Raw genomic sequence first — 25,237 nt, forward strand, 5'->3', positions numbered from 1 at the left:
TATCTCTTAGGCTCACACAGGGTATGATACTTCTCAACCATTTCCCCATAATAATACATTGTATAGCCCTTCATACTTTTCCTCTTTAGAAGGGTTCATTTTATAAATAAGTATTTGATTGTAATTATTACACTTTTGTTAGAATATTTGTCCAAGAGGACAAATCCGACTTATTTATTACTGCATCTACAAATCTAAATAATAGCTGGCACTTAGCAAAAATTTAATTTTTGTAGCATAAAGGACTTTCTGAAATTACTTCTGATGGTCACTAGTCAATGTATACCCCCTAAGATATGGGGCATAGTCCAAAGCTGTCTCTAAATAAAACATCTGTTTTATTTACCTTTAACATTCATGTGATTTTATTTATTTTTTTAAAAGATTTTATTTATTCATGAGAGACACAGAGAGAGAGAGAGAGAGAGAGAAGGAGAGAGAGAGAGAGAGAGAGAGAGGCAGAGACACAGGCAGAGGGAGAAGCAGGCTCCATGCAGGGAGCCTGACGTGGGACTCGATCCTGGAACTCCAGGATCACGCCCTGGGCGGAAGGCCGGTGCTAAACCACTGAGCCACCCAGGGATCCTCACATATTTCTTTTTAATATATGTTATTTTAAAGAAAAATTGAAAAAAAATAAAGAAAAATTGATACATCAAGGATAAACATAATTTTAAGGATACAGGATTACAGCCGTGTTTGAGTGTGTGCAGTATATGGGCTGCATTTGATTTTTAGCAAATAAGTTAGCATCCAAAAAAATGATTTTAATAATACTTACCATGAAGGTTTTTATTGTATTTGAAAGAGTAAAGTGAAATGTACTTTATATACTTTATATACATAATATGTACTTAAACATTGTCTCCCTTTTATCATCTTTTTTTGTCTCTCTCTCTCTCTCTCTTTCTCTCTCTCTCTCTCTTTTTTTTTTTTTTTTTTTTTTGTTATGTAAACTCTATGCCCAACATGGGGCTGGAACTCAGGACCTGAGATTAAGTGTACCAACTAAGCAGGCCAAGTGTCCCATCCTTTTACCCCATTACTAGAAAATTTCTAGATTCTCTTCTAAGAACCTCAATTTGTAACTGGTTCTTTCTGTTAAGTATATATGGTCAATAACTGTCAAGTAAGAACAAAAGTTCTCAACCTTCGAGGAAAGATTATGGCTAATCACCAATCAAAAATCCTTTTACTGAGCCTACTGAATACAGCATAGATGAAAATTTTCCATCAAACATTTTAGCCAGTGCCAACAATGTCCACAGAGAACATTTAAATTCAATTAACTTTTATTACTACTTATTTAACACAAGTTTAATATCTTAGGAAAGAATTTATAGAATCTGCGCTTTATTGCACTGGATAGAAAATTGAAATTTAGTTATGTCGATATAGTGCAATTCGTGGGAAATGAGAGACGATGTTCTCTGGAATACATGAAGATTCTCAGTGATTGTTGCAAGGAATCACAAAAGAGATCTTTGGTCCAAAGAAGATATCTCTGAAAGAAAGTAGGACATCAGTTAAATTCAGCTGAAAACTAAGGTATCTATCTATTAGTCTTTACTGGATTAAAAATGGGCAATGATTTCCAGGATTTCAGATTACTATTCTTTTTAAGCAATAAAGTACAAGAGAATGAGTGGCAGAACTTGCCACAGGAACAACAAAGACCAGGAAGGTAATCAAGTCTCCTACTTTCCTCCCATTTGCCATTGATATTATACTATCATTTATCCGTAAAGAAAAGGAAAAATTAAATGATTTCAAAACCTTATTATCATACCAAAAATATTATTTCTCTGATATGGGGGGGGGCATGGAGTTTAAATCTGCAGATAAGAAACAAAAGGTTAAAAAATTGTTAGAAAGTCAATAAATTTCTAAATTTTATAGGGAAAGGACAAATGTTAAGCTATTTAACTCTACTGTTGTTGAAAAGATCACATAAGGTAAAGTATAAAAATGCATGAAAATAATATAAAATTGTATTATGATTATGGCTCATTAGAAATATACTTAGTATGTAAAGTACAACCTATGTGTAGTTTACACTACTATAGCATATATTTGAAAGTTGCTAAGAGAGTAAATACTAAAAGTTCTCATCACAAGGAGAAAAAATTTTTGATAACTATATGAAGTGATGAATGTTAACTAAATTTATTATGGTAGTCATTTTGTAATATATGTCTATCAAGTTATGCAGTACACCTTAAACTTATACAGTGCTATATGTCAATTATATTTCAATAAAAATGAAAAGAATATAAGGTGGCAAATTAGAGTTTGTGTTTAAAGAGGTGAAAACAGGAAAAATACTTAGCAAGGTAAATCTGTTGGTACTAGGGGAAAGGTAACCAAAATCAGATAGAAATTACTTTTGTGTATCCAGACTTCTATTCTTATCCATTAACACAGATGGTAACAAAATTATATCATAAATGCAAATACTTTTCAATAAATTGGTTTCTAGTCTTAGAATTACAAAAAAGCAACATGGTATTTTAATATTAAATAGCATTTCATTTATGTAGTCTGAGAAATATTGTCATTTTAATGAAATCAGTTAACTCAGGGGTTTTGTTTTATTTTGTTTTTTGGGTTTTGTTTTTTAAGATTTTATCCATTTGGCAGAGAGAGCATATGCAAGGGGAGCTGCAGGCAGAGGCAGAGGGAGAGGGACAAGCAGGCTTCCCACTGAGTGGGGAGCTGATGTGGGGCTCCATTCCGAGAACCTGGAATCATGACCTGAGCCAAAGGCAGATGCTTAACCAACTAAGCCACCCAGGTGCCCCACTTAAGTCAAGTTCTTAATACCATTTAGTACAAATTATTCTCAGACTTTATCATGAATCAGAATCACCTATAGGACTTGTTAAGCCATAATTGCTATGCCTCACCTCCAGCCTCCTTGATTCAGTAGGTCTTGTAGAGGGCTCAAGGATGGATATGCATTTTTAACAAGAACTAGGTGATATTGAAGCTGCTACTCTGGGAACCATACGTTAAAAACCAACTGCCTTGGTAGAAAAAAATGTCTGGTCCAAACTAGAAGACCTGGATTTTAGTTTCAGTGCTGATACTAACTAGTTGTCTGGAATGGTGCTAGTCATTTTACCTCCCTGCATCTTTCCTTGATAAGATGATTATATCTGTCCTTTCTCACAGGTTTCTTAGGAAAATGAAAATATGATGTCATATGTTGAAAATAATTTGAAAGAGCAAATTTCAGTATGAAATAGCCAAGATCATAGTATTTGAGGCTTTTCAGTTACCAGAGGAAGATGATTTTAAAAGCAAGAGTCAAAAATTTACTGATTTATCTGCCTTTGTAATATACTTAAGATTGCATCTATTTTCCAAGACAGTAGATAATTTTTATTTAGTTCATTTCTGGTTAACTCATATGTAGAGCTAGAAAGTTTTTCTTTGACCATTACCAGTTTTCTGTCCAATTAATTACTTGATCCTGTTCACTAGTTTCTTTTATCTAAAGCCTCTTATTAGTTTTCAAATTGATTTAAAAACTTTGATGTTAACCTCTCCTATTGGCAGATTTTTTTGTGGTAAAACTCAGGGAATTTAGAATTTAATATATTGGAGTGCTACTAATTTTCTGGATTTTTTAAAAGAGATTTTATTTGTTTATTCATGAGAGACACAGAGAGAGAGAGGCAGAGACATAGGCACAGGGAGGAGCAGACTCCCTGCAGGGAGCCTGATGTGTGACTCAATCCCAGGAACCCAGGATGTCTGGAGCTGAAGGCAGATGTTCAACCACTGAGCCACCCAGGCATCCCTAATTTTCTGGATTACATTTAGTTTTATTAAAATCTGCCAAACTCTGTTTCTTAAATGAAAACATTCATTTTCATACACAATAGATGATTCTAGAAAATAGCTGGAATTTAAGTAGGATTTTACTTAAAAAGGGTGATTAATTTCAGCAAACACATTATAAAGTTGTCTTTTAAAAGAGTTGTTATGAAAAAAAAAGAGTTGTTATGCATACATTTCATAGCCATATACTTCATGATTATATTTCCTTACTTTGGGCAGCAGAGCAATTCACGGAAGTTACAGTAACAGATCATCTCACATCCCTTCCCATCCCAGAAGTGATCCTGGATGTTTACATCCATCTTCGTCAGGTCAGCTACTCCCTCTGGAAGGTTGTGACAGTTGCGATCTTTTAGTGTCTTTCTGTAGCAAGAGAGGCGACTGGCAGGCATGGCTTGGACTCCTAGCAGCAAAGTTAGCCCAATGGTGAAAGCAAATACTATAAATTTCATTTTGGTTTTTGCCCTGAAATAGAGGAAAAAGTAAAATGTATCAGTGTGTTTTCGTTTTAAAGATGGAATTCATTTGAACATAAAGTTCTATAGCATTCTTATAAATACTTGGATAGAAAGATTAGGAGTTGATCTTTTTCTATTCTCTTCTTTGTATTTCTCGAAGTGTAATTTTATGACTATTGACAATAAAAATCATTAGAATAATGATTTAGAATAATTGTTAAAAACCAAATGTCTGGGTTCCATTTAATATTTAATGAAATATTAAATAAGAAATGCTAGAGGTCAGGGGGAGGTTAGAGCCAGAATCTGCATTTTTAAGTACCCAGAGTAATTTTTAATTTTTGGTTCATTCAGTAGAGGAGAACTGTGGGGTTTTTTTTTTAAGATTTTATTTATTTTTTCATGAGAGACAAAAGAGAGGCAGAAACATAAGCAAAGGGAGAAGCAGGCTCCATGCATGGAACCCAACGTGGGAATCTATCCTGGGATCCCAGGATCACACCCTGAGCTGAAGACAGATGTTCAACCACTGAGCCACCCAAGCATCCCAAGAACTGTTTTTTAAGGTGGTAAAACTCAAGTGAACTTCTAGAATCATCATCAAGTTCAGTGGTTCTTGACTTGCATAGCCTAGGAATAATATTGTCAAAGAACTTGAATTCTACCCTGACAGGAACAAAAAACCTATCTATTCTGATACTGAGAAATAATATGCATATGTTTATAGTTCAGTTAAGTTTTAAAAACCTACCAGAATCACCCGGAGGCTCATTTTTGTTGCAAATTTTTATCCCATGTAGATTGCTTCATCTTAGCCTCATTGAAAACAGAGGCTTGAATTTCCCCTAATAAACATTTAGCCTGTTCTTAAACACCTACCATGCTGGGGAGCTCGTTATTGACTAAGTCAATATATTCCACTGATGCAATTCTAATGTTTCCCTTACTGTAAAATATTTTTCTATAGCTTCTAACAACCAGTTTCAGTTTGAGCTCTTAGGGTCATACCAAGCAAGTGTTTTTCTCTGCCAGGAGAGAATTCTTCAAATATAGTATTTGCATAAAACTGTGGGATATTCATCATCTGTTTTTTTTTTTTTTTCTTTTTTTCTTCATCTATTTAATCAGGCTTCTTTGGCTTTCATGTTAGGCATGAAAAGAATGGAGGCTATTGTAGTACAGGAAAACTAGCAGAACGGTGGAGAAATCAGAATCAGAATCCACAGCCATTCAGATTTCATCTTGTTGACAGATGCCAAGGAGCTTTCCTACCAAGGAGTATTAAAGAGAGGGGAAAACATATAAGTATATTGTACTTTGAAAAAAACAATGTTGAAAGGAAATTTTTTTAGTTTTCAGTGACTAGATGCATCTCAAAGGTGAATTAATATAGGTGAGATTATGGATTTATTAAAAGGACAATTATTTTAGAGTAGCTTTTGGTTTACAATAAAATTGGAAGGAAGGTACGGATTTCCCATATGCTCTTTGCCCTCACAAATGCATAGTCTCCCAGATATCAACATTGCTCACAAGAACCGTACTTTTTTTTTTTTTTACTAAGGATAAACCTACATGGTACATCATAATTTCCCAAAGGCCATAATTTAACTTAGAGTTCATGCTTGGTGTTGTCCATTCTTTAGGTTGGACAAATGTATAATGGTATTTATCTATCATTATAATATCATATAAAGTATGATATTTTCACTTCCCTAAAAGTTCTCTGTTATCTGCCTATACATCTCTCCCTCCTTAACTTCTGGCAATGATTTTTATTGTCTACAGTTTTACCTTTTCCAGAATGTCATATAGTTGTAATCATACAATATGTAGCCTTTTCTTATTTATTTATTTATTTATTTATTTATTTATTCATTCATTCATTCATTCATTCATTCATTCATTCATTCATGAAAGACACACAGAGAGAGGCAGAGATACAGGCAGAGGGAGAAGCAGGCCCCATGCAGGGAGCCTGACGTGGGTCTCAGGGGACTCCAGGATCACACCCTGGGCCAAAGGCAGGTGCTAAACCGCTGAGCTACCCAGGGATCCCCCTATGTAGCCTTTTCAGATTGGCTTCTTTCACTTAGTAAAATGCAACTTTCCTCCATGTCTTTTCATGTCTTGACAGCTCATTTCTTTTAGCACTAAATAATAATGTCTGGATGTACCACAGCTTATCCATTTATCTACCCTAGGACATCTTGGTTGCTTCCAATTTTTGGCAATTATGAATAAAGCTGCTGTAAATATCCATGGACCAGTTTTTGTATTGTATGGTCGTAAGTTTTAAACTTCTGTGAATAAACACCAGTGAGCACAATTGCTGAATTATATGGTAAAAGTGTGTTTAGTTTTATAAGAAACTGTTAATTGTACTCCAAAGTGACTGTATCATTTCGCATATCCACCAGCAATGTATGAGAGTTCCTATTGTTCCATAACCTCAGCAGTATTTGGGGTTGTCACTGTTTTGAATTTTGGCCATTCTAATAGGTGTGTAGTGATATCTTATTGTTATTTTAATTTGCATTTCCTTGATGATATATGATGACATGATGGAGTATCTTTTAATATATATATTTGCCATCTGTATAGCTTCTTTGGTGAAGTGTCTGTTAAAGTCTTTTGCCTATTTTTAAAATCAGGTTGGTTGTTTTCTTATTGTTAAGTTTTAAGTTTATATTTTGGTTAACAGTCCTGTATCAGATGTGTCTTTGCAAATATTTTCTCCCACTTGTTGCTTATCTTCTAATTGCCTTGACATTTTCTTTCACAGAGAAATTTTAACTATAAATAAAGCTAGAGTTTAGCTTATCAATTATTTCTTTCAGAGATCATATCTTTGGTGTTGTATCTAAAAAAGGCATCATATCCAAGGTCATCTAGGGTTTTTTCCTATGTTATCTTCTAGGAGTTTTATGGGTGCACAATTTACTTTTAGGTCTATGATCCATTAAAAAAAATATTTTATTTATTTATTCATGAGAGACACAGAGAGAGGGAGAGAAGCAGACTCCATGCAAGGAGCCCGATGTGGGACTCGATCGATCCCAGGTCTCCAGGATCATGCCCCGGGCCGAAGGCAGGCACTAAACCGCTGAGCCACCCAGGGATCCCTATGATCCATTTTTAATTAAGTTTTGTGAAGGGTATAGTGTCTGTGTTTAGATTCATTTTGTTGCACGTGGATGTGCAGTTGTCCCAGCACCATTAGTTGAAGACACTATTTTTGCCCATTGTATTGCTTTTGTTCCTTTGTCAAAGATCTGTTGATTATATTTTTGGGATTCTTTTTTCTGAGCTCTGTTCTGTTCCATTAACCTATTTGCCTATTCTTTTATAGGTATCACACTGTCTTGATTACTGTAGTTTTATGGTAAATCTTAAAATCAAGTAGTAGCAGTCTTCTAATTTTATTCTCCTTCATTATTGTGTTGGTTATTCTGGTCTTTTTCCTTTCCATATAAACTTTAGAATCACTTTGTCAATATACACAAAATAACTTGCTGTGATTTTGATTGGGATTGCATTCAATCTGCAGGTCGAGATGGGAAAAATTAACATGTTGACAATGTTGAATCTCCCTATCCATGAACATGGAATATCTCTTCATTTATTTAGTTCTTTGATTTTATTCAACAGAGTTTTATAGTTTTTCTCATCTAGATCTTGTATGTATTTTGCCAGATGTATACCTAAATATTTTATTTGGGGGGGTTGCTAATGTTAATGGTATTGTGTTTTAAGTTTCAAATTCCACTTATTCATTGTTAGTATGTTGGAAAGCAACTGATGCTTGTGTATTTACCTTGTATCCTACAACTTTGCTATAATCACTTATTAGTTCCAGAAGTTTTTTTGTCGATTTTTTGGAATTTTTCTGCATAGGCAATCATGTTGTCTGCAAAGATAGTATTATATCTTCTTTCTTCCTTTATATACTTTTTATTTCCTTTTCTTGTCTTATTGTATTAGCAACAACTTTCAGTATGATACTGAAAAAGTGTGGGGAAAGGTACATTCTTGCCTTGTTCCTGATCTCAGTAGGAAAGATTTGAATTTCTCACCATTAAGGATGTTAACCATAGGTTTTTTGTAAATGGTCTTTATCAAGTTGAGAAAGTTCCCCTCTATTTCTAGCTTATTGAGAGTTTTTATCATGTATGCATGTTAGGTTTTCTCAAATGATTTTTCTGCATCTGTTGATCTGATCATGTGATTTTTCTTTTTTAGTCTATTGATGTGATAGATTACATTAATTAATTTTCAAACATTGAACCAGCCTTGTATGTCTAAGTCACACTTGACTGTGGTATATCATTCTTTTCATACTTGTTTTGATTCAGTTTGCTAATATTTTATTAAGGATCTTTGTAGCTATGTTCATGAGATATATTGGTTTATAGCTTTCCTTTCCTGTAATGTCATTGTCTGGTTTTGATATTACAGTAATGCTGGCCTCATAAAATGAGTTAGAAAGTATTCTCTTTGCTTCTATCCTCTGAAAGAGATCGATGAGAATTGGTTTAATTTCTTCTTCAAATATTTTACTGGGGAACCCATTTGAGCCTGGTGCTTTCTTTTTGGGGAGATTATTAATTACTAACTCAATTTCTTTAATAGATATAGATCTATTCAGATTGTGTGAATTTTGGCAAATTGTGTCTTGCAAGGAACTGATTCACTAATGAAGCTTAAAAGATTTATAGGCATAGAGTTGTTCATAGTATTGCTTTATTATCCTTTCAATATCCATGGGATCTGTAGTGATGTTCCTCTTTCATTTCTGATATAATAATTTGTGTCCTCTTTCTTAGTTTACTTGGCTAGAAGTTTATTGATTTTTTAAATCTTTTTAAAGAACTGGCTCTAGGTTTCATTGATTTTTCTCTATTGATTTCCTGATTTTAATTTCATTCATTTCTGCTCTAATTGTTTTTTTATTAGACATTGATTTTTATTTTCTTTTTATTGTGAAAAACTTCAAATATATACAAAAATAGAGATAATGGTTTAATGAACCTCAATATACTCATCTGCAAGCTTCAATTATTATCACCCCATGGCCTCCCGTGTTTCAGTTATACCTGCACTTTTTTTCTTCCTCAGTTTTGATTACTCTGAAGCAAATTCTAGTCATCTCAACTTATCCACAAATATTTCAGTATATTTCATTAAAGGTAATGACTTTTAAAAATCATAACACACACACACAAAAATAAAATAAAAATAAAAATCATAACACATGGGACGCCTGGGTGGCTCAGCGGTTGAGCATCTGCCTTCAGCCCAGGGAGTGATCCTGGAGACCTGGGATTGAGTCCCACATTGGGCTCCCTGCATGGAGCCTGTTCCTTCCTCTGCCTATGTCTCTGCCTCTCTCTCTTTGTTTCTCATGAATACATAAATAAAATATTTTTAAAACATTTAAAAATAACAAATAAATACAAAAATAAAAATCATAACACAATACTCTTTAGCATAACAAAAAATTAATAATTTCTTCATATAACTAAAAAGCCCTTCATTGTTTAAGTTTTCCACTTGAATTCCTAATTTTCTCCTTTTATTTTTTGATTGAAGTATAGTTGACATATTATATTAGTTTCAAGTATACAACATAGTGATTCAGCCATTATGTATATTGTGAAATGCTAGCCATGATAAATGTAGTTTACCATCTGTCATTATACAAAAATTACTACAATATTGTTGATTATATTGTTGACTATACTTTCTATGCTGTATTTTTCATCCTTATAACTTATTTACTTTATAACCAGAAACATGTACCTCCAAATCCCTTCCACCTATTTCGCCTATTCCCTAAATAGGCAACCCTTCCCTCTGGCAACCACTAGTTCTCTATGTTTATGAATATTGTTCTTTTTTGTTTTTGTTTGTTTGTATTTTAGGTTCCAAATAAAAATGAAATCATGTGGCATTTATCTTTCTCTGACTTTTTTTCACTTATCTGTTCTAATTTTTTTTAAAGATTTTATTTATTTACTTGAAAGAGAGCACAGAGGGAGAGGGAGAGGCAAGCTCCCTGCTGAGCAGAAAGCCCGATGCGATGTGGGGCTCAATCCCAGGACCCCAGGATCACAACCTGAGCCCAAGGGAGATACTTAATAGACTGAGCCAGCAGGCACTTCTAATTCTTATTATTTTGTTTTTCTGCTTACTTTGAAGCAAATTGAATTTGCTCTAATCCCAAGGTGGAAACTAAGATGATTGATTTTAGATCTCTCTTCTTTTCTAATATTTACATTTAATGCATTCATAAATTTCCCTCTAAGCACTGCTTTTGCTACATCCCACACATTTTGATAAGTTTTCCTTTTTATTTAGTTCAAAGTATTCTAAAAGTTCTCTTGAAATTTCTTTTTAGCTCCTATGCGTTATTTAGAGTTGTGTTAATCTCCACCTATTTGGGGATTTCCCAGTTATCTTTATGTTATTGATTCTTAGCTTAATTCCGTTATGGTCTGAGAGGAGAAATTATATGATTTCTATTCTTTTGAATTTGTTAATTGTGTTTCATGGCCCAGAATATGATCTGTCTTGGTGAATGTTCTGTGTGAATTTGAGAAGAATGTGTATTCTGCTATTATTGGGTTAAGTAGTCCATAGATGTCAATTATATCTAATTCATTGGTGGTGTTTTGAGTTCTACTATGTCCTTACTAATTTTCTGCCTGTAGGATTTGTTCCATTTCAATAGAGAATTCATATATTTTCCCTCACAATCCTATTTGTTTTACCTAATGCAGTTTGATGCTCTTTTGTTAGGTACATACCTGTTAAAAATTGTTATGTCTTATTGGAAAATTAACTCCTTTATCATTATGTAATATCCTACTCTATTCTTGATAACTTTCTTTTGATATTGGCTCCAAAATTAGCATAAGAAAAGAAAAATAAGAAATCTATTTCACTTTATATTTTTTCAGATTTGATGGAGCAAGACAGTGTTGTATTACATCGCAATCTAATATATAGACATATGAAAATGTCTTCCAATAAATTTTTACAGATCATAGTTTAAATTTTACATTAAAAAATATGGTTCTCTGAGGTGCTCTCGTTCTCAATTGCTTCAGATTAGGATCTTCTTTATACCCATTAAATAGGTGGTATTTTTTTTTTAAAGTCACATTTCTTGACTTTTTTTCAGATTAATCTTCAAAGAAGGTTCATTAGAGCTTCTGTTCACTGAACATTTACTATGTGGCAGAAATCTCCACAACCATTAAGTTTTAAACAATATATTGACCATTACCACAATCAAGATAATGAACATATCTGTTATCCCTAAGTTTCCTAATGCCCTTAAGTAATTCATCACTCTTACTCCTCCCTTCCCTCCACTCTTATACAGACAACAAATTATCTATCACCAGAGATAAATTTGCATTTTCTACAGTTTTGTATAAGCAGAATCATAAAATATGTGCTCTTTTTATCTGACTTCTTTCACTCAGCATACTTCTTTTGAGATTTATACGTGTCATTGCAGGTATCAATAGCTGACTTCTTTTTATTACTGAGAAGTATTACATTATATAAATGATAGATCATTTACCCATTTGCCTGTTGATGGACATTTGAGTTGTTCTCAGTTTTGGGCTATTGTAAAAAGAGCTGTTTTGAATATTTGTGTATAAGTCTTTGTAAGGTTATAGTTTTAGTTACTCTTGAACAAATACCTAGAAGTAGAATAGCTGGGTTGTATGATAGGAGTATGTTTTACTTTACAAGAAATTGCCAAATTGTTTTTCAGAAGTGATTGTATCATTTTACATTCCCACTGACAGTGTATAAAAATGTTCTAGTTTCTCTACATTCTCTCCAACACTTGGTATGGTCAGTCCTTAACTTTTGGCCATTCTAGTGTCTTATTGTGGTTTTGCATTGCATTTCCTTAATAATTAATGGTGTTGAGTCCCTTTTCATGTACTTATTTGTCATCTGTATGTCTTGTTTGGTGAACAACCTGTTCAAATCTTTTGCTCTGTTTTAAAAATTAGATGGTTTTCCTGAGTTTTGAGAGTCCTTTACATATTCTGGATACAAGTGCTTTATCAGATATATACTTCCTAAATATTTACTCTTTACCTATGGCTTTCCTTATCACCTTCTTAACAATGGTCTTCAAAGGGCAAAAATTCTTAAAATTGATGAAGTCTGATTTATCAATTTTTTTTCTTGAATAAAATATACTTTCATTGTCATATTTAAGAAATCATTGCCTTACCCAAGGTCACAAAGATTTTCTCTTATGTTTTCTTATACTAGTTTATAATTTTAGGTTTCCCATTTAGTTCTGTGATCTATATTAGCTTATTTTTTATTTTAATGAGTGGTGTGGTTGAAATTCTTTCTGTATTTTTATGGTTGTTCAGTAGTTTCAGTACCATATTTGAAAAGATTGTTGTTTCTCCACTGAGTTGCCTTTGCATCTTTGTGAAATATCAGTTTTCAGGGTGCCTAGGTGGCTGAGTTGGTTAAGTGTGTGCCTTTGGCTCAGGTCATGATCCCAGAGTCCTAGGACTGAACCCTGCATCAGACTCCCTGTTCAACAAGGAGTCTGTTTCTCCCTCTCCTTCTGCTCCTCTGACCTGCTAGTGCTCTCTCGCTCTCTCTCTTTTGTCTCTCAAATCAATAAATAAAATCTTTTTAAAAAATATCAGTTTTCAATATAGCTGTGACTGTTTCTTTTGCTGTGCAAAAGCTTCTTATCTCGATGAAGTCTCAATAGTTCGTTTTTGCTTTTGTTTCTCTTGCCTTCATGGATGTATCTTGCAAGAAGTTACTGTGGCCAAGTTCAAAAAGGGTGTTGCCTGTGTTCTCCTCTAGGATTTTGATAGAATCTTGTCTCACATTTAGATCTTTCATCCATTTTGAGTTTATCTTTGTGTATGGTGGAAGAGAGTGGTCTAGTTTCATTCTTCTGCATGTGGGTGTCCAATTTTCCCAGCACCATTTATTGAAGAGACTGTCTTTTTTCCAGTGGATAGTCTTTCCTCCTTTGTCGAATATTAGTTGACCATAAAGTTGAGGGTCCACTTCTGGATTCACTATTCTGTTCCATTGATCTATGTGTCTGTTTTTGTGCCATTACCACACTGTCTTGATGACCACAGCTTTGTAGTACAACCTGAAATCTGGCATTCCTTTTTATTGTTTAATTTTAATTTTTATGGATGAATGGAAGATGTGGTTTGTGTATGCAATGGAATATTGCTCAGCCATTGGAAATGACAGATACCCACTATTTGCTTCCATGTGGAGGGACCTGGAGGGTATTGTGCTGAGTGAGATGGGTCAATCGGAGGAGGACAGACATTGGATGGTCTCATTCATTTGGGGAATATGGAGATTAGTGAATGGGAATAAAGGGAAAGGAGAAAAAATGAGTGAAAATATCAGTGAGGGTGACAGAACATGAGACACCTAACTCTGGGAAACAAACAAGGGGTAGTGGAAAGGGAGGTGGGTGTGGGTGTGGGGTTGGGGTGACTGGATGATGGGCAATGAGGTGGGCACTTGGTGGGATGAGCACTGGGTGTTATGCTATGTGTTGACAAATTGAATTCCAATAAAATTTTTTTAAAAAAATTAATAAACAATAAAAAGGATTGAGGAAAATAAATGAAAAGACAATAAAGAAATAAAGAACAAAGTAAAAAAAATATATATAGCTGTGAGCCTGTTCTGGACTCTATTCTTTTCCATTGATCTTTTAATTTATCTTTACACCAATACTATAGTTTTGATTACTGTCACTTTATAATAATTCTTAGAATCAGGTAGGATTAGCCCTGAAACTTTCTTCTTTCACAAAGTTGTTTTGACAATTATAGGTCTTTTGCATTCCTGTATTAGTTGTATTATCAGCTTCTCAATTTCTACAGAAAAAGCCTTCCAAAATTTTAATTGAGATTGCATTGAACCTATAGATAAATTTGGAGGATACTGGCATTTTAATAATACTGGATCTTCTGACCCTGAATAAATTTTTCCATACTTTTATTTTTATTCATTTGTGGTTTTAGATTTCAAAAGTGTTCCTTTAAGTAGTCTATTGTTTGGTCTTGCTTTTTTATCCAAACTGACAATCTCTTCCTTTTAAGTGGAATATTTAGACCATTTACATTTCATGTGATTATTGCCATCATTAAGTTTAAATCTATCAACTTGCATTTTGTGTTCTGTTTGATCTATTCTCTGTTCCTTTTTTCCTCTTTTATATGTGCTCTTTTGGATTAATTAAACATCTTTTTGTGATTTCATTTTAGTTCCTTTGTTGGCGCATAGCTATAATTCTTCATTTTGTTATTTTAGTGGTTGCCTTAAGATTAATAGTGTATATACTTTAACTTATCATTTCCCTTCAAATGACATATGTCACTTTACCTATAGTATAAAAACTTTAAGGGACGCCTGGTGGCTCAGTGGTTGAATGTCTGCCTTCAGCTTAGGGCATGATCCTGGAGTCCCAGGATCGAGTCCCACATCAGGATCCCTGCAGGAAGCCTGCTTCTCTCTCTCCCCTCTGCCTTTCTCTCTCTCTGTCTCTCATGAATAAATAAATAAAATCTTAAAAAAAAAAAAACCTTTAAAATAGTATACTTCCATTTCTCTCCTTCCATGCTTTATACTATCATTGTTATATACCTAATGTATATGCTAAAAACCCAGAAAATGTTATTATTGTTGCATAAACAATTGTATTTTAGAGAATTAAGTAATAAGGAAAAAAATCTTATACTTTATCCATGTAGTTTTCATTTCTAGTGCTGTGTTCATTTTAATGTGTTTCCATCTGATACCATTTTCCTTATGTCTGAAGGATGTCCTTTAATATTCTTATAGTGTAGGTTTTCTGGTGGTTAATTCTTTAAATTTTTATATGTCTGTAACAGTTTTTACTTTATTTTTTTTAATATTTATTTTATTTATTTATGATAGACACACACACACACAGAGGCAGAGACACAGGCAGAGGGAGAAGCAGGCTCCATGCAGGGAGCCCGACGTGGGACTCGATCCCGGGTCTCCAGGATCGTGCCCTGGGCCAAAGGCAGGCGCCAAACTGCTGAGCCACCCAGGGATCCCCCCAGTTTTTACTTTACATTTGTTTTTGAAAGATATTTCTTCAGGTTATAAAATGGTAGTTTGACAGTTTAGGGGTTTTTTTTCAGCACCTTAATGACGTATCTGCTTTAATGTCCTTTGCTGCTCTTACTGACATCTGTATCAATTCTGGGTTGGTTTTAATTGATTGATTTTTCTAGTTATATGTTATGTTTTCCTGCTTTTTTTGTATACCTGGTAATCCCTGATTGGATTTCAGATAGTTTAAATTTTGCCTTGTTGGGTGCTGGATATTTTTGTATTCTTATAAATATTCTTGTGCTTTGTGCTGGGATGTAATTAAGTTTCTTGGAAACAGGTTCTTTCAGAACTTGCTTTTATGATTTGCTAGATGGTTCTAACTCATTCTAGGACTAATTATTCCTCACTAGTGAGGCCATGCCTTCCTTCCAGTGGCCAATGAATTACAAGTTTTTTCAACTTATCTTTGTAAGTATTTCTGACTTTTGTGAGTGCCAGACACTGTTTTCTAATCCTTTCAGATTTTTCCCCCTGACCATAGATAGTTTCCTCATTTGCATGTACAAGTTAGTTTTCTAAATACTTCAGTGGGGCCCTCTGTAGACATCCAGCATTCTCTATGTATCTTTCTTCTCTTTAATAGTCTTTTCTGTGAATCTTGGCTGCTTTAGTCTCTCTGACTCTCAGCTCCATTTTCTCAATTCAAGGAGTCTGCTGGACTCTGTGTGTTCCCTCTCCTTTTATTTTTTTTTTTCAGCCTGGAAATTCCCTCAAGGCAATAGACCAGGGAAATTATACTTCATATGTTTCCCATATTTCATAGGAAGATGTCCTTCCTTGCTTGAAATCCAGTGTTTTGACAGAGGTTGTTTCATGTTTTGTTTAGGTGGGTTTTTTTGTTGTTTCAGAGGAGTGAGTAAACCTAGTTCTTTTTACTCCATCTTAGGTGAAGCAAAGCATTCTATACTACTATTACTATTTTGCATCTATTTTTGGAGGAATATGAAGGCAGATATACAAATTTTAGAGATTCTAAAAGTGAGCTCTGTGGTACTTTGATAATTTTAATACTAAAGCCAACTTCTCAGAACTATGTTTTTCCCTTCCACATCCTTTCCCAAATTGAATTAGGGTTGCTTTGACTACCACCTCTTGGATAGAGTAAGAGCTATTGGGTCCCAAAGTACAACAAATAAGATCTATTATGGTTTGCTCAAGGAGCCATTCAGTCTGCCATTCCTACTTCTGGAATGAGGCTTTAGTATTTTGATCTAGTTAGGCTGCTGAAAAATAACCTGAAATCATTCTTTAATCCTCAGGCCCAAATTTTCAAATGCTACTTCTGGTGACTTAGAATTCCTCTGCCCATACCATGACCAATCTGGCAAGAGTATTCAGGAGAAGAGTGGCCAGTATTGGGGAAGTGACGGAGTCAAAGAATAGTACTGATGTAGGACTCGCTGATTAAGTAAGTAATTAGAGAGAGAGAAACAGGAGCAAGCTGATTTAATTTGGTTCAATGTAAGAGACATTTTTTAGTATTTCCTTTATGCGAGGCACTGTCCTAATTACCAGTAGTATAAAGAAAAATATTAATAACTAAACTTATCCTCTTCCAATCACTCCAATTACTTCAAATAAAGCTAAAGTCATTGCAATGGACTTCATATGCAACCTGGCTTCCTATTATCTCTCTGAAAATATCTACTTTTCCGCTTTTTCATTCTGTTCTAGCTAATCCTCAAAAATATTAGACACATTCTTTCCTTAGGGCCTTTGCCATAGTTAATTCCTCTGCTTGGAAAGCTCTTCCAACAGATTAACTATGTGTCTACCTCCTTTACCTTCTTCAAGTTTTTGTTCACCTTGCTCCTCACTAAGATCTATTCTATTTAAAACTGTATCCCAGGGTGGTTCAGTCAGTTAAACATCTGCCTTCAGCTCAGGTCATGATCTCCAGGTCCTGGAATCCATCCCTACATCAAGGTCCCTGCTCACCAGCAGGGAATCTGCCTCTTCCTCTGCCCTTCATCCTTGCTTGTGCTCTCACTCTCTCTCTCTCTTTCCCCTCTCTTTCATAAATAAATAAATAAATAAATAAATAAATAAATAAATAAATAAATAAATAAATAAAATCTTTAAGAAAAACTATTTCCCCTCACATATTCTCAATCTGCCTTAGTTGCTCTACTTTTCCATGGCATTTATGAACCTCTAAACTGTTTTTTTTTGTTGTTTTTTTTTAATTTTTATTTATTTATGATAGTCACCAAGAGAGAGGGAGAGAGGCAGAGACACAGGCAGAGGGAGAAGCAGGCTCCATGCACCGGGAGCCCGACGTGGGATTCGATCCCGGGTCTCCAGGATCGCGCCCTGGGCCAAAGGCAGGCGCCAAACCGCTGAGCCACCCAGGGATCCCGAACCTCTAAACTGTTAAAAAATATTTTTATTATGTCTCCCAGGACTTGAATGTAAGTTCAAGGAAGGCAGAGTTTTGTCTGATGTGCATCCCAAGCTCCTGAAACAATGCCCGGCATGTTAGTGAAAGAATAAATAGTATACCCTAATCTCTAGATGCTTATATATAGCCAAGAAAGGAGGAATTTCTCAGCTTGTTAAACTCAATATTTAATGGCACAGAACTATTATGGATAGTGAACTGTCAAATTTTTAAATTTGGGTGTCATCAAGTACTATTGTTTTGATTAAATTGATTTTTTCTGAATAGTCTGACTTTAAAATGTACTTCCTAATTTGTTTTATTTTCCTTTTTTATCAAGACTATCATATCCAGTCAGCTCATACCTGACTTAAAAATATATATATTTATAGAGATTCCTAGGTGGCTCAGTCAGTTAAGCATCTGACTTGATTTCAGCTCAGGTCATGATCTCAGGGTCCTGAAATCAAGCCCTGGGTTAGGCTCTGCACTCAGTAAAGCATCTGCTTGAGATTCTCTCTCTTGCTCTCTCTCACTCTCTAAAATGAATAAATAAATTTTACATTTAATATAATAAATATATATATTTATATGTGTATACCTTTATCAGAAGATTCAACAACAACAAAAAACCCTCCCCTTTTCTCTAAGCTCCCTTACCAGATTACTCTCCATCAAAAAACTGGGTGGAAGGAGAGGGGTGAGAGACGGTTGTAAATTCTTTGTAATCTTTTTACCAATTGTGTTTGAAGAATTTTTCTATATTAGTCATTAGCATTTTTCATATATGTTAAGTTTTGGTCTCCCTAGTTTTTTGTTTTTTACTATGCTACCATGTTGTTCTTATTTTTAGTAATCTAGCTTAATTTTGTCTAATTCTTGTGGCTTTTGGAAAAAGTCATCCATTTACTAAACTTGGGATCTTACTACCCTTTACATATTTCCTGCATATAAGCATAATTTGTTCCTGAGGTCATTTCATGACTGTTAACCGCTTAAGCTTTCTTTCCATTAGATGATTCTAATTATAGCAAGAAAACTGATTGGATTTTTTTAAATAGTTAAAAAAAAAGGAATAATAGTGTAAAACATAGAAAATGCAGAGAAGAATAGATAGAATAAAATACAATTAGTTTCCATGTAGAGATAAGGGTTGTTAGCATTTTGGTGTGTTTCTTTCAGTATGCATAGGGGAGAGCATTAAGGAGAAATTGAGATGGCAAGGGACAGAACACTGGGAAACTAACATTTGTGGACTGCGCAGAAGAAAAGTCAGAGAAATATACCAGTGAAGGGAACTGAGAAGGAAGTAGAGGGTCATAAGATAATGAGAAAAGGGGAAAAGGATAAGTGAGTGGAGAGCTGAGGACGAACTCATGACAAAGATTGGTCTTTACTAAGGTATAGTCCTCAGAGTGTCTCTACACCCTGCTACATAAAAGCAGATAAATTCAAAATCCATATACCATCACTTTCTGATCTCTTTTATAGTCCTGTGTCTCTACGTACATGATATTGATACTCAGATGATATTTAACGTTGTTAAAATATAAAGTTGTCAGATAAAATACAGGATACTGAGCAGAATTTGTATTTCAGATAAATAATAGATAATTTATAATATAAACATGTCCTAAATATTACATAATTTCTATCTCTTGGGTTAATTTTGATAATTTATATTTTGTTAAAAATAGTTCATCTGACTCATTTAAAAATATATTACAATATAGATATATAGAGTATTTTCTTATAATTAAATAGAAATCTTCCTTCCCTCATTAGGATTTTTATAGGTACTGCCTCTTTGGAAGGAATGCTCTTTACTTGCCTAGCTTATTCTTGACTTTCAGTTATCAATTTAAATTCATTTTTTTTAAATACTTTCTCTGACCATCCAATCTAATATAGTTTCAACTAGATTCTTTCATAGTGACCTTTTTGTCCCCTAATGCTATTTATCACATTTTAAATTATATGAGTTTACTCATTTTATGTCTATCATTCCCTTAAGACAGAAAGCTCCATGGAGGCAGTCTATTTTGTTCACTACCACATACCCAGTGGCTAATACAATGCATGGCCCACATACGTAGTATTACATGAATGATTCTCTGAAAACCCTTTTTTTTTTAATCCTGAGGAAGAGCCTACAGTGGTTTCATGGTATCTAAAAGATGGCAAACTTCCAAGGGCTAATCCTAAGGCCTTCTTCCTTCCACTTCCCCTCCACATCTATCACTCCTTATTCTCAGCTAGTAAAAAGACCAGTCAGGCAGCCCAGGTGGCTCAGCGGTTTAGCGCTGCCTTCAGCCCGGGGTGTGATCCTGGAGACCTGGGATCGAGTCCCACGTCAGGCTCCCTGCATGGAGCCTGCTTCTCCCTCTGCCTGTGTCTCTGCCACCTTCTCTCTCTGTGTGTACTCTCATGAATAAATAAATAAAATCTTAAAAAAAAAAAAAAGTCCAGTCATCTCTTCAATCCTATGTGTATGTCTTTTGCTTGTTGTCACCTTTATGTTAATTTCTGACCAAACCATGTACTGAGGACAAACCTCAAACTCAACTCTTCTAAGAAGCCTTCCCAGATCCACCCATACCACTCTAATAGCTCATTTGTTCTATGTACCTATAGCACTCATGTACAATCCATTCATTAAGAACTGTGAATTTCCTATCTTTTTAATTTTAGCCATTCTAACTGATGTAAAATTGTATCTCATTATGGCTTTGATTTGTATTTCCCTGATGACAAGTGATGTTGAGCATGTTTTTTCATGTGTCTGTTGGCCATTTGTATGTCTTCTTTGGGGAAATGTCTCTTCATGTTTTCTACCCATTTCTTGACTGGATTATTCATTTATTGGGTTTGATGTAGATATAGATTTTGATACTAGTCATTTATCTCATACGTCATTTGGCGAGGATGTAGAGAAAGGGAAACCCTCTTACACTGTTGGTGGGAATGCAAGCTGGTACAGCTACTCTGGAAAACAGTGTGAAGGTTCCTCAAGAAGTTAAAAATAGGTGATCCCTGGGTGGCTCAGTAGTTTAGCACCTGCATTCAGCCCAGGGCGTGATTCTGGAATCCTGGGATCGAGTCCCACATCAGGCTTCCTGCATGGAGCCTGCTTCTCCCTCTGCCTGTGTCTTTGCCTCTCTCTCTCTCTGCATCTCTCATGAATAAATAAATAAAATCTTTTTTTAAAATAAAAAAGAAGTTAAAAATAGAGCTATCCTATGACCCAGCAATGGCACTACTGGATATTTACTGCAAAGATACAAATGTAGTCATCCAAATGGGCACCTGCACCCCAATGTTCATAGCAGCAATGTCCACAATAGCCAAACTGTGGAAGGAGCCACGATATCCTTCTACAGATAAATGGATAAAGAAGATGTGGTGTGTGTGTGTGTGTGTGTGTGTGTGTGTGTGTGTGTGTTTGTGTATATAATGGAATATTATTCAACCATCAGAAAAGATGAATACCTACCATTTACATCAACATGGTTGGAACTGGAGGGTATTATGCTAAGTTAAATAAGTCAATTGGAGAAAGACAATTATCATATGGTTTCACTCATATGCAGAATGTAAGAAATAGTACAGAGGACCATAAGGGGAGGGAGGGAAAACTGAATGGGAAAAAATCAGAGAGGGGGACAAACCATGAGAGAATCTTACCTCTGGGAAACAAACTGAGGGTTGCTGAAGGGGAGGTGGGTGGGAGGATGGGTAACTGGGTGGTGGACATTAAGGAGGGCACGTGATGTGATGAGCACTGGGTGTTATACACAACTGATGAATTATTGAAAACTACACCTGGATAACTAATGATTTGACTAAATAATACCTTGCCATTGTCAGTTTTTTTCATAAGCCAGTTAGTGAGAGAGAATATGGCTATAGTTGGGAGTGGGAGATTCATTGAAAGGCATTTGACCATTGAGTAAATTGGTTGTTCTGTGTATTTACCTAGAACCAGGAAGGAATATATGGAATCATCATAAAGGGCCTTCCAGAACTTGATTAAAAGCTTTGATTTTATTGAATATGTTAGAAAACCATTTGCATATTTTGATAGAACACTCACGTGTTTGATTTATGTCTTAAAAATAATCCCTGATTGCTTTACAAAGATGTGTTGTGGTGGGACAAAATTGGAAGAAAAAGACTTTTGGTGAAAGTTGATGGAAGATATGAGGCAAAAGGGAAAGAATCAAGGATGACCCTTAGGCTTTTGATCTAAGTGATGCTGACATTTGTTGAGCTGAGGAATAATTAGATGGAATCAATGTGAGGAAAATTTAAGAGTAAATTTTCAGACAAGTTAAGTTTGAAATGCCTATTGGATGTCTAAGTGAAGATATTGAGTAGGCAGTGTGTCTGAAGGTTAGGGCTAGAAATAAAAAATTGAGAGTCATCAGGATGTTTATGGATCATATTTATAGCTATGAGACTGGCAGGGTAGTGAGTATAGAGTAAGAAAAGAGGTAAAAGACTGAGACCTGGGGGCAAGCCAATATTCAGAGGACTGGAAGAGGAGATGCCAGCATCATGAAGGCAAGGTCTATAACTTCTACTTCTTTTGCGGCTCTCAGAGTACCTACTTCAATACTGGGCCTACAGTAAATGTTCCAAAAATATTCACTGAAAGAATGAACAAATAAATTGCTGGAAAAGAAAGTGGGTATGTTGCCATACCATGTACCTCTTCTGAATATGTCCACACCAGAGCACAAAATAGTGTTTCTGTCGCAGTCTCAGTCACATACTAGGATGGAAAGTTCCACACCTGGCAAGCATTTACTGGTAGTTTTTTTTTTTTTTTTTAACACTTTATAAATTACATGTTTGAACTGAAGTTTTCTCTTCTTTTACTTGAGTGCAGATAAATAGCTCTAATTTTTATTTAGCAAGTGGAAAAATGTCTCAAGCAGTATGTTCCTATGTTACACGATTATTTTTTTTCACTAGAGGACACCAACCTTAATCCTTGGCAATCCATTAAGACTGTATATTTTCAAGTGCCAACAAGAGTGAAATGACTTTGGCAAATATGAAACAAACTGCTCTATTTTTTTTTCTATTTCAGTTGAAGTACATGCACTTAAAATTCCTCCTGGAGTACATCCAAATTACAAAAGAAAACAAAGCTAAAAACTGAATATAAAAAAAATAAAAACTGAATATCTAAAGAAATAAGCAAGAGATCCTTATAAATAGTTATGTATTGGTTTTTAAATTCAAATTTATGTAATTAATTTTGTTCCTAGCACTATATGGTACCATTCATATCCCAGTAGGGGAATAATTTTTAAAAGATCAATGCAGAGGAAATAGAGTCATGAGCAAAATATTCCAATTAAGCAGCAAATCATTTCCACCGTCATAAAATAGGGAATTGCAAATTTTGATTGTATGAGAATATTTACCATGAGAAAGCTTTTGAATGGGTGAGTTAAATGAAGACTTAAAAAGAAAAATCATCCCGCTTAATGGCCAAAACTAACAGGGCTATGCAGTTTCAGTGTTCAGAGATTTATGGTGCAATGCTCATACAGACAACTGATGTCAATTCTGGGAACTGGTATTAAAAGCAGTGGAATGAAATAGAGTTGATGAATTAGAAAGGGCAGTCCATTTTCAGATTTGTTTCAAAACACAGCAAAAGAGAAGCAAAGGCTTCAAAAACAAATGAAAATTCCAACCCAGAACTTGACATTTAAAATATCAAAAATTATAGTTGGAAGAGATTAACATTGCTGTCTAGCTTGTGATGTTTCCCATTTATCTTTCTTGGATGATGAAAAAAAACCTGTTATTTAAAAAAATGTCTCTTATCAATTGTGTTAGAAGAGGTTCGTGGTAGAATGAGCCCTGAAGTGGAATTCTTAAAGTGCATGTTAAAGAAGAGATGGTATGAGAAAATGGGTACGTCTTTCAAACATCATTAAACGAGACATGATCAGCCCAGGTACCCAAGAGACTTTCATCAGTGGAAAAATGAAGTTTACATCCTTCCTGAAAGTAATCTTTCTTCAGATAATGCATTCAGAAAATGCTATAAGATGATATTATTCAGTCTTGGATTTTTCTACTTGTTTTCCTGGCTACAATAGATCATCATCACTGGAGAAAAGGACCAGCATTTGGGAGAGCTTTTCCCAGCCTGCATAACCAAGTTAAGGAATCTTAAAGAGGAATTTTTGTAAGCCTGAAAGGGAAAAAGTGTTCCCTTTATCTTAGCAGTACAGACACCATAGTGTGTTCTATGGTGGGGACACCAAAGACGAATTCTGTACAATTCCTTCTTTGTATCACACATTTATACCATTTTTTTTTTTAGGAGTCAGGATTTTAAAAGCAAAAAAACAAAACAAAACAAACAAAAAAACCCACAAAAAAATGTCCTGCTTAGACATTGCAGTTAACTTCACATAGAGTAGGTAATATAGAGATATAGCTACTGCATTAAAAGACTAAACTTATATATTGCATTATTCTTACATGGTTCTGAGAGGTGGAATAATAAGGTCCTGTTATGTGGGAGATTCAGAGTGGACATGAGCATTAATCAGGAGTAACAGTGAGAGAGCTGTCTCTTTTTAAACCTATGATTAAATGACTCTCCCAGTTAAGGAATATACATTTTCTAGTCCTTTTAATCTGATTATTTTCTTTTATCTTAAGAAGCATCATCTTTTTCAAAGTATATCCATCTCCTTAGAGAAGCTCTCTCTCTGACTTTCTCTTCTGACTCAACACATAAATACATTTTTGCTCTAATCTGTAGCAATAATTTGGAGTAGAATAAGTGACACAAAATGATATTTAAGAAAAAAAATACATACCCGTTCTTCTCCGTTCCTTTTGGTCTTCTTGGCAGAGGAATTTTCTTAAATGCTCCAATTCACTGGGTGAGTTTGGGCAAAAGGAGAAAAAAGGAGGTGCTAAAAGGAGGTTCCTTACAAATAAACCTTTGTCTGCCTTGTCTCTTGCCTGGAATTGACAGACTCACTGCTCCAGCCAGAACTGGGGGAGGAGGAGAGTAAAAGAGAGACAGGGCTGCAAGAACTGACTCCCTTTGAGTCTTCCAAACCAGGCAAGGATGAACTGAACAGCTTCTTTACAGAGGGAAATAACTAGTCTATACAAGAACCTCAGGGAGGCAGACTCTGAGAGCAATAAAATGTAAAACCCGAGGAATTTAAAAAGAACACATAGTAATTTTAACCTTAGAAGTGTGTGTGTGTGTGTGTGTGTTTGTGTGTGTGTGTGTGTGTGTGTGACAGAGACAGAGCAGGGAAAGAGGGAGAGAGGAAGGAGAGAAGGAGGAAGAGAAATGGCTAATGTGATTTAA

The 25,237-nt window shown here is 34.8% G+C and overlaps 1 protein-coding gene across 1 annotated transcript; it reads right to left on the reverse strand.

The window, feature by feature from the left end:
• Positions 1 to 1,274: 1,274 nt before the first annotated feature.
• On the reverse strand, positions 1,275 to 24,940 carry SCRG1 (stimulator of chondrogenesis 1). Its single transcript, XM_072795995.1, has 3 exons — positions 24,729 to 24,940; positions 4,057 to 4,311; positions 1,275 to 1,504 (listed from the first exon to the last, which is right to left on the reverse strand). The coding sequence occupies exons 2-3, from the start codon at positions 4,296 to 4,298 to the stop codon at positions 1,450 to 1,452; spliced, it is 297 nt and encodes a 98-aa protein (XP_072652096.1). The 5' UTR covers positions 4,299 to 4,311; positions 24,729 to 24,940; the 3' UTR covers positions 1,275 to 1,449.
• Between the last annotated feature and the right edge of the window lie 297 nt (positions 24,941 to 25,237).

Source organism: Canis lupus, chromosome 24 (genome assembly GCF_048164855.1).
Source record: "Canis lupus baileyi chromosome 24, mCanLup2.hap1, whole genome shotgun sequence".
NCBI classification, from domain to species: domain Eukaryota; kingdom Metazoa; phylum Chordata; class Mammalia; order Carnivora; family Canidae; genus Canis; species Canis lupus.